Raw genomic sequence first — 10,281 nt, 5'->3', positions numbered from 1 at the left:
AGGAGGAGGCCATTCAGCCCCTCGAGCCTGTTAGACAGGAACAGGAGGAGGCCATTCAGCCCCTCGAGCCTGTTGCACAGGAACAGGAGGAGGCCATTCAGCCCCTCGAGCCTGTTACACGGGAACAGGAGGAGACCATTCAGCCCCTGAGCCAGTTACACAGCAGCAGGAGGAGGCCATTCGGCCCCTCGAGCCTGTTGCACAGGAACAGGAGGAGGCCATTCGGCCCTTCGAGCCTGCTCCACCATTCAATGAGATCATGGCTGATCTTCTGCCTCATCTCCATTCACCGACCCTATCACCATATCCTTTGATGCCTTTACTAGTCAGAAATCTATCGACTTCTGTTTTGAATATACCCAATGACTGAGCCTCCACAGCCCTCTGGGGTAGAGAATCCCAAAGATTCACCACCCTCTGTGTGAAGAAATCTCTTCTCATCTCAGTCCTGAATGACCTTCCCTTTATCCTGAGGCTGTGGCCCCTGGTTCTAGACTCCCCAGCCAAGGGAAACACTCTCCCAGCATCCAACCTATCAAACCCTGTAATAATTTTGTATGCTTCAATGAGATCCCCTCTCATTCTTCTGAATTCAAGAGAATACAGGCCTAGTTTACTCAATCTCTTCTCATACGACAGTCCCGTCATCCCAGGAATCAATCTCGTGAACCTTCGTTGCTCTCCCTCTATGGCAAGTATATCCTTCCTTAGGTAAGGAGACCAAAATTTTACCCAGTACAAATTTATAAATCAGTGGTTCGGCCTGAGATGGAGTATTGCGTCCACTTTAGGATATATGTCAAGGCCTTAGAGAGGGTGCAGAGGAGAGATTGACCAGAATGGTACCAGGGGATGAGGGACTTCAGTGATGTGGAGAGACTGGGGAAGCTGGGATTGTTCTCCTTAGAGCAGAGAAGGTTAAGGGGAGATTGGCCAGAATGGTACCAGGGATGAGGGACTTCAGTGATGTGGAGAGACTGGAGAAGCTGGGATTGTTCTCCTTAGAGCAGAGAAGGTTAAGGGGAGATTGACCAGAATGGTACCAGGGATGAGGGACTTCAGTAATGTGGGGAGACTTGAGAAGCTGGGGTTGTTCTCCTTAGAGCAGAGAAGGTTAAGGGGAGATTTAATCGAGGTGTTCAAAATTACAAAGGGATTTGATAGAGTAAACAGGGAGAAAGTGTTTCCAGTGGCAGGAGGGTCGGTAACCAGAGGACACAGATTGAAGATAATCGGCCAAAGAACCAGAGGGGGAGATGAGGAGAATGTTTTTACGCAGCGAGTTCTTGTGATCTGGAACGCGCTGCCTGAAAGGGCGGTGGGAGCAGATTCAATAGGAACTTTCAAAAGGGAAATTGGAGAAATACTGGAAGGGGAAAAGTTACAGGGCTGTGGGGGAAGAGCAGGGGGGAGTGGGACTAATTGGAGAGCTCGTTCAAAGAGCCGGCACAGGCACGGTGGTCCGAATGGCCTCCTCCTGTGCCGTGAGGTTCTATGACAGCTCCCCCAGGGGCCTGTGTGGAGCTTGTGTAGAGGGAGGGAGTGCGGAGCGGGGGAAGAGAGTCGTAAAGCTTAACATTCCGAGACGCTGCCATCATCTTTGCTGTCTTCAGTGTGTGTGTGTCGTCTGCCAATCTAATCCTAAAATAAGCAACACCACCATCGCATCAGCCCCGACACTGCGGACACAGCTGGCCAGTTGTTTGTCTTTGCCCGACGGGCCAGATTTCTTCCGGCCAGCGCTCTAAGCCGGAGCCCGGTCGCTCTCCGCCGTGTCGACATCTGGCTGTTCATGGACTGCCCATTAAAGGCTTCCAAAGTATAGACACACACACACACGCACAAAGCTTTTAACTGTTTGCTCAAGTGGCAGGCGTCTTTATTCGTTGGGGTGTGTGTGTGTTTCTCTGCTCTGTATTATCTGTCCCCTCCTCCTATTCAAACCCCCTCCCGCCCTCTTCCCCCCCCCCCCCCCCCTTCCTTCAGCTGCCCAGAGAATGACAGACAGAACAAGGCTGTCACAGCTGGAGCAGAGGTAGCGCTGGTCTGTTCCTGTTTTTGCGCTCTCCTGCTCTTTTGACGGGTTAGTGTGCGCGTGGAGGGTGAGGAAGAGAAGAGGCAGAGAGAGTGACGGAGAGAGAGTGATAGGGACAGGGAGAGTGACAGGGCAAGGGAGCCAGAGAGACAGAAGGGGACTGATAGAGCTGGAGAGAGAGAGATTTGGAGAGGCAGATAGTGAGAAAGAGAGAGAGAGAGAGACAGAGAGGTAGAGACCGAGACAGAGATAGCGAGACAGAGAGAGAGAGAGAGACAGAGAGAGAGACACACACAGAGAGACACACACAGAGAGAGACAGAGAGAGAGAGACAGAGAGAGAGAGACAGAGAGAGAGACAGACAGAGAGAGACAGAGAGAGAGACACACACACAGAGAGAGACAGAGAGAGAGAGAGACAGAGAGAGAGAGTGAGACAGAGCGAGGGACAGAGAGAGAGAGACAGGGAGAGAGACAGAGAGACAGAGAGAAAGGCAGAGAGGGAGAGAGACACAGAGAGAGACAGGGAGAGAGACAGAGAAAGGCAGAGAGAGAGGGAGAGAGAGTGAGACAGAGCGAGGGACAGAGAGAGACAGAGACCAAGAGAGAGACAGACAGACAGAGAGAGAGGGAGACAGCAAGTGACAGGTGAGGGAGTCAGAGAGACAGAAAGGGACTGATAGGGCTGGAGAGAGAGAGATTTGGAGAGGCAGATAGTGAGAGAGACAGAGAGAGAGAGACAGAGAGAGAGTGAGAGAGAGAGCGAATGGAGGGAGACTACGAGCCGGAGGTGTTTGGGAATGACATCGAGGGCTTGTATAATGACACGCACTGCCTGATCTCGGAATGGGAGCCCTCCTACTCACTCATCCCCTCCATCTACCTCCTGGTCTTCGTGCTGGGCCTATCGGGCAACGGGCTGGTGATCTGGACCTCCTGCTGCTCCAAGGAGAAGAGGAAATCCGCCGACGCCTTCATCGCCAACCTGGCCTTGGCCGACCTCACCTTCGTGCTCACCCTGCCGCTCTGGGCCGCCTACGCAGCCCTGCGCTACCACTGGCCCTTTGGGATCTTCCTCTGCAAGCTCAGCAGCTACGTGGTCCTGCTCAACATGTACAGCAGCGTCTTCTGCCTCACCTGCCTGAGCGTCGACCGCTACCTGGCCATCGTCCACTCGGCCGCCGGCCGCAGCCCCCGCAGCCGGGGCCTCTGGCTGGCGGGCATCTGGATCCTGGCTGGGATCTTGGCCCTTCCCGCCCTGGTCTTCAGGCGAGCGGTGGAGGTCTGGGAGGAGGTCGGAGGAGGAGAAGGGGAGGAGGAGAACCAGACAGTGTGCGACATGGACCTCTCCCCCGTGGGAGAGGACGAGGGCCTCCAGATGGCCTGGCTGGCCAGCTTCAGCCTGTCCTCCACCTTGCTGGGGTTCGTCCTGCCCTTCCTGGTGATGGCCACCTGCTACTGCCTCATCGCCCGCACGGTCTCCCGACACTTCCACAGGCGGGAAGAACGGAGGAGACGGAGGCTCCTCACCATCATCGTGGCCCTGGTGCTGGTCTTCGCCACCTGCTGGCTCCCCTTCCACCTCCTCAAGACCCTCTTGACGTTGGACAACCTGGAGGTCCTCTACCTGCCCTGCCAGCTCAACGCGTTGGTCTTCGTGGCCCACCCCTACACCACCTGCCTGGCCTACGTCAACAGCTGCCTCAACCCTTTCCTCTACGCTTTCTTCGACTTACGCTTCCGGGCGCAGTGCTGCCGGGTCCTGACTTGCGGGAGGTTCCAGGAGGGGCTGCGGGACTCCCCTCCCCACCGGTCGTCTTCCAACAGCAACAACACCAGGTGCGAGGTGCAGTCGCTGAAGGTGTGAAGAGCAGGTAAGACGTGGAGAAGGGCGAGGGTGGTGCCTCCCTGAGAACTATTAGGACCGTTCCCCTTGGAGAGCCTAACATCAGTGGTAGGGAAAAAATTCTGAGGAACAGAATTAGGGGGAAAATTTGAGTTGGTAGCGCCACCCATTAGCGCCCGGGCGCGGCGATGTTTGCGCCTCTCGCGAAATTGACCGGACATTTTGAGGCGGTGCTAAACACTACTGCCACGATCTCCTGCGCCGGCAGATCGTGACGTCAGTCGAGTGCGCAACGCCCCGGTAGTGCCCCGGACCGGATATTGAGTGGCGCCCCCTGTCTTACCGCCTGCCGCTAGCAATGACCGGTTGAGGGGAGCGTTTTGCAGTTGCGAAGGGACTGGGGGAGTGCTATTTAAAGGTGACCGCTTCCTGCCTTTTTCTGTCGGTGACATTTTTGCACCACGCATTCTGAGAGAGAGAGAGACTTCTGGAGAGATTCAACGCTGTGCGAAGGAGTTTTGGGTACTGAGCAGCACTTTGCAGGTTCATTTTGATTTGCCCTTCCTTGTATCGATTTAGAAGAGACTGTGGGGGCTGCACTCTGAGCTCTTTCCCTGGGCCTCTCCATTGTTCTTTCCAGCAGATTTGATGTCCAGGTCTCTCCAGGCCGAGATTCAAGGCTGCAATGAGCAGGGTGTGGATGGAGAGCAAGATCGACCCTCCCCTTTAAGATAAAAACAGAAAATGCTGGAGAAACTCAGCAGGTCAGGCAGCATCTGTGAAGAGAGAAACAGAGTTAACGTTTCAGGTCGATGACCTTTCGTCAGAACTCCCCTTTAAGAACTAGCCGGTGCCAGTGTGTCTGTGTCCCATTGCTGACTGACATCACATGAGCTTCGCCAGCACTCTGAGGTAGCGCCTCGCTCCTCGGCCTTTGCACCTTAAGACAGGTGTGAAGCGCCTGATTTAGCGCTCCAATCGCCTCCAGGGGCGATAAAAGCCAAGTTTGCCGTCGAAGGCGATAATTAGCGCCAGGCGCGAAACTTTGCACACGGCCAATAATAGCGCCCCAAATGGGGCGAAATTGAATTTTTCCCCCTCAGTCTCCACTTGGAGAGGCAGGGATTAATCAGGAATAGTCAGCATAGCTTTGTCAGGGGGAGATCATGTCTGACCAATTTGATTGAATTTTTCGAGGGAGTGACTAGGTGTGTGGATGAGGGTAGTGCAGTTGATGTGGTCTACATGGACTTCAGTAAGGCTTTTGACAAAGTCCCGCATGGGAGACTGGTTAAGAAGGTAAGAGCCCATGGGATCCAGGGCAATTTGGCACATTGGATCTAAAATTGGCTTAGTGGCAGGAGGCAGAGGGTGATGGTCGAAGGTTGTTTTTGTGACTGGAAGCCTGTGTCCAGTGGTGTACCGCAGGGATCGGTGCTGGGTCCTTTGCTGTTTGTAGTGTACATTAATGATTTAGATATGAATGTCGGAGGTATGATCAGTAAGTTCGCAGATGACACGAAAATTGGTGGAGTGGTAAATAGCGAGGAGGGAAGCCTCAGGCTACAGGACGATATAGATGGGTTGGTCAGATGGGCAGAACAGTGGCAAATGGAATTTAACCCTGAAAAGTGTGAGGTGATGCATTTTGGGAGGACTAACAAGGCAAGGGAATACACAATGAATGGTAGGGCCCTAGGAAGGACAGAGGATCAGAGGGACCTTGGTGTGCATGTACATAGATCCCTGAAGGCAGCAGGACAGGTAGATAAGGTGGTTAAAAAGGCATATGGGATACTTGCCTTCATTAGCGGAGGCATAGAATATAAGAGCAGGGAGGTTATGATGGAGCTGTACAAAACGCTGGTTAGGCCACAGCTGGAATACTGTGTGCAGTTCTGGTCGCCTCACTATAGGAAGGATGTGATTGCATTGGAGAGGGTGCAGAGGAGATTCACCAGGATGTTACCTGGGCTGGAGTGCTTCAGCTATGGAGGGAGACTGGACAGGCTGGGGTTGTTTTCCTTGGAGCAGAGAAGGCTGAGGGGGGACCTGATTGAGGTGTACAAAATTATGAGGGGCATAGATAGGGTAGATAGAAAAGAACTTTTCCCCTTAGTAGAGGGGTCAATAACCAGGGGGCATAGATTCAAGTTAAGGGGCGGGAGGTTTAGAGGGGATTTGAGGAAAAACTTTTTCACCCAGAGGGTGGTTGGAATTTGGAACTCACTGCCTGAAAGGGTGGTAGAGGCAGGAACCCTCACAACATTCAAGAAGCATTTAGATGAGCACTTGAAACGCCATAGCATACAAGGCTACGGACCAAGTGCTGGAAAATGGGATTAGAATAGACAGGGCTTGATGGCCGGCACGGACACGATGGGCCGAAGGGCCTCTTTCTGTGCTGTATAACTCTATGGGGGAGAAATTCAGTATCGCCCCATTTGGGGCGCCATTATCGGCCGTGCGCAAAGTTTAGCGCCTGGCGCTAATTATCGCCCCTGGAGGTGATTGGAGCGCTAAATCAGGCGCTTCACACCTGTCTTAAGGCGCAAAGGCCGAGGAGCGAGGCGCTACCTCAGAGCGCTGGCGAAGCAAGGAAGGGCAAATCAAAATGAACCTGCAAAGTGCTGCTCAGTCCTCAAAACTCCTTCACACAGCGTTGAATCTCTCCAGAAGTCTCTCTCTCTCTCTCTCAGAATGCGTGGTGCAAAAAGGTCACCAACAAAAAAAGGCAGGAAGTGGTCGCCTTTAAATAGCGCTCCCCCAGTCCCTTTCTGACAGCAAAACGCTCCCCTCAACCTGTCGTTGCTAGCGGCAGGCGGTAAGGCAGGGGGCGCCACTCAATATCCGGTCCCGGGCGCTACCGGGGCGTTGCTCACTCGACTGACATCACGATCTGCCGGCGCAGGAGATCGTGGCGGTAGTGTTTAGCACCGCCGCAAAATGTCTGGTTAATTTCACGAGTGGCGCAAACATCGCCGCGCCCGGGCGCTAGTTGCTTTGCGCCCCATTAGCGCCCTCTTAAGGTGCTAACGGGAGGAGCAAACCAACCGAATTTCTCCCCCATTGGCCCAGAAATTCGGGTCGGGGGCTTCCCGCGGGTTCGAGCCCCCGACCTGCACTTACCTAGCGCGCCGGCCGTTGAGCTGTGGGCCCGCGTGGGATTCCGATCCTGGGCCTGCTCCAGCTGCCGGCGCGCAGTGCTCGCGTATCCCAGGGGCGCAGTTAGTTCGATGCGGCCCCTGGGATCACGTGGGCCATGGGGAGCCAATCGGAGCAGGGAATGCTTCATTCATAAGTCTGACAGGAAGAGCTGTCAAACTATAAATACTATAAGCCCCAAAACATCAGTAAATCTTCAAATAAATTTAATTTTTTTTTTTAAATCTATATATATAAATCGGTACTTCTGTCTGTCATTCTGTCTGTCGTTCTGTCTGTCATCGCCTGTGCGTCTGGCGGGCTATGCGCTCAAAAGTTACAGGGCGTACCTACGCGCGCGTTACCTCCAAAGAAAGCTTACGCTTCCGAGACGGTTTTAAGCGTATTTACGTTTCGGCCGGGCTAAAATCGCGCCCGCGGTATCCCAAAAACCTTCAACATTCTGCTCATTAGCATCTCATTATCTGCTCATTAGCGACAGAGTGACCTCGAGGTCGACCACTCGTACGGCGGCTTGCTGCCGCGTGCAGCCGGGCCCTCCTACGGTCGAGTGACGGGACGATTGACCAATCCTACGCTTTGGTGACCTGACGGTCGACCAATCGGTGCGTGTGTGGGCGGGCCTTATCGTTCTGAACCGAGGTGAGTCGCCGCCATCTTGCTTCCATTCTTTTTCCTGCTTTCTGCGTCTTTCTTCTCAAATATACATTTCCACCAAAATAAAATTGAATTTATTAAATTGTTTTTTAAAAAATCACTCATTTGTAAACCTAACCTGAACATTCTTTTTCCTACCTTTCCCCGTTTTTTTCTTAGGCCTCAAAGCCTGCGCCTTTCTTGCCCAGCCAGGCCCGAGCTAGGTGATTGCGCTTCTGCTAAGCTCCTCACCCCCCCACCCCCCCGCCGTGTCATGTTACCCAGGGCAACGGCGTCAGCCACGAGGGTCAGGGTGCGCGCGCAGCAGGAGCAGGTGAGACGCGGCGTCTCTGTTCCGTGCTCGGCAGGGGGTGGGGGGGCGGGGCTCGGCCGCCGGCCGTCTCTCAGAGCTGCAATCGGGCTCGGCCGGGGGGGGGGGGGGCGGAGCTCGGAGAGCGGGGCTCTCGGCCGGGGGGGCGGGGCACGGAGAGCGGGGCTCTCGGCCTGGGCCCCCCGCCCTCCCTTCCCCCCCCGCTCTCTTCCCCCCACCCGCTCTCTCTCTTCCCCCCAGTCGCTCTCTCTCTTCCCCCCAGTCGCTCTCTCTCTTCCCCCCCCAGTCGCGCGCTCTCTCTCTCTTCTCCCCCCCCCCCGCCCCAGTCGCGCTCTCTCTCTCTCTCTCTCTTCCAACAACAACATGCCCTCGAAAAAGCCTCGGCACCGCCGGGCACTTCAGCTAGTAAACTATAAATTAAATGAAATAACTTTTAAACAATAATTTAAATTTTTGAAAAAAATAATTTTATTTTCTAACAGGGCTAAAAATAAACTTACCTTGCTTTAAAGTATTTAAAAATAATAAACCTGTGGAAAAAATGTTTTAATTTTAATTAATTCACCACTTACCTTGTTAAAAGCAGGCCTTACTCCTGGTTTTTACATGTCTAACTTCTGCAGGCTTACCTTCCTGGGAAAACCTGTAAAAAAGACCGAAGTTCGATTTGCACGCGCTGCCTCTCCGGCGCACGCGTTCCAACTCTGAACCCCTGCTTTCAGGGGAACGGAAGTGCCGGTTTCCCGCGCATGCGCAGTGCATGCAGGAAACCGGCACTTCCATTGGGCCTACGGGTGAGTGCCCCGTGCGTACTCACCCGTGGGGACCCGAAGTTCTGGGCCATGTGAGATGGCACTGACCTCCTGAGCCACTTGCAGCCACACAGCTTTGGTCTGCTGGGGCGGTTTTTGTTGTGTATGTACCTTTTAGAGAGAACTGTTATAGAGATAGGGAGGGTTGTAGGAGCTGGAGTAGCTTACAGAGATAGGGAGGGTTGTAGGGGCTGGAGGAGGTTACAGAGATAGGGAGGGTTGTAGGTCTGGAGGAGGTTACAGAGATAGGGAGGGTTGTAGGGGCTGGAGAAAGTTACAGAGATAGGGAGTGTTGTAGGGGCTGGAGGAGGTTACAGAGATAGGGTGGGTTGTAGGGCTGGAGGAGGTTACAGAGATAGGGAGGGTTGTAGGGGCTGGAGAAAGTTACAGAGATAGGGAGTGTTGTAGGGGCTGGAGGAGGTTACAGAGATAGGGAGGGTTGTAGGGGCTGGAGGAGGTTACAGAGATAGGGAGGGTTGTAGGGGCTGGAGGAGGTCACAGAGATAGGGAGGGTTGTATGGGCTGGAGGAGGTCACAGAGATAGGGAGGGTTGTATGGGCTGGAGGAGGTTACAGAGATAGGGAGGGTTGCAGGGGGCTGGAGGAGGTTACAGAGATAGGGAGGGTTGTAGGGCTGGAGGAGGTTACAGAGATAGGGAGGGTTGTAGGGGCTGGAGGAGGTTACAGAAATAGGGAGGGTTGTAGGGCTGGAGGAGGTTACAGAGATAGGGAGGGTGGTAGGCGCTGTAGGAGGTTACAGAGATAGGGAGGGTTGTAGGGGCTGGAGGAGGTTACAGAGATAGGGAGGGTTGTAGGGGCTAGAGGAGGTTACAGAGATGGGGAGGGTTGTAGGGGCTGGAGGAGGTTACAGAGATAGGGAGGGTTGTAGGGCTGGAGGAGGTTACAGAGATAGGGAGAGTTGTAGGGCTGGAGGAGGTTACAGAGATAGGGAGGGTTGTCGGGCTGCAGGAGGTTACAGAGATAGGGAGAGTTGTAGGGGCTGGAGGAGGTTACAGAGATAGGGAAGGTTGTAGGGTCTGGAGGAGGTTACAGAGATAGGGAGGGTTGTAGGGGCTGGAGGAGGTTACAGTGATAGGGAGGGTTGTAGGGGCTGGAGGAGGTTACAGAGATAGGGAGGGTTGAAGGGGCTGGAGGAGGAACAGAGGAACAGGAGGAGGCCATTCAGCCCCTCGAGCCTGTTGTGCCATTCATTGAGATCATGGCTGATCTGTGACCTAACTCCATAATTCCACCTTTGCCCCGTATCCCTTAATACGTTTGGTTAACAAAATGCTATCAATCTCTGATTTAATATTAACATTGATCTCGCATCAATTGCCATTTGCGGAAGAGAGTTCCAAACTTCTCCCACCCTTTGTGTGTAGAAGTGTTTCCTCACTTCACTCCTGAAAGGTCTGGCTCTAATTTCTAGACTCTGCCCCCTAGTCCTGGAATCCC

At 53.9% G+C, this 10,281-nt stretch overlaps 1 protein-coding gene across 1 annotated transcript in view; it reads left to right on the top strand.

Annotated features, from left to right (window-relative positions):
• The first annotated feature begins 1,758 nt into the window (after positions 1 to 1,758).
• The window catches only part of LOC147087050 (apelin receptor B-like), a 12,068-nt gene continuing 3,545 nt past the window's right edge, over positions 1,759 to 10,281 (top strand). Inside the window, exon 1 of the mRNA XM_085978166.1 lies at positions 1,759 to 3,908. Within this exon, the coding sequence (XP_085834292.1) occupies positions 2,801 to 3,901 (1,101 nt within the window). The 5' untranslated portion in view covers positions 1,759 to 2,800 and the 3' untranslated portion in view covers positions 3,902 to 3,908. The remainder of the gene's footprint in view (positions 3,909 to 10,281) is intronic.

The sequence above is a fragment of the Somniosus microcephalus genome, unplaced genomic scaffold (assembly GCF_052327205.1).
Source record: "Somniosus microcephalus isolate GS21.2 unplaced genomic scaffold, FLI_Smic_1.0 unresolved_chr6, whole genome shotgun sequence".
In the NCBI taxonomy this organism is placed as follows: Eukaryota; Metazoa; Chordata; class Chondrichthyes; order Squaliformes; family Somniosidae; genus Somniosus; species Somniosus microcephalus.
This window is presented reverse-complemented; position numbering and strand designations above follow the sequence as displayed.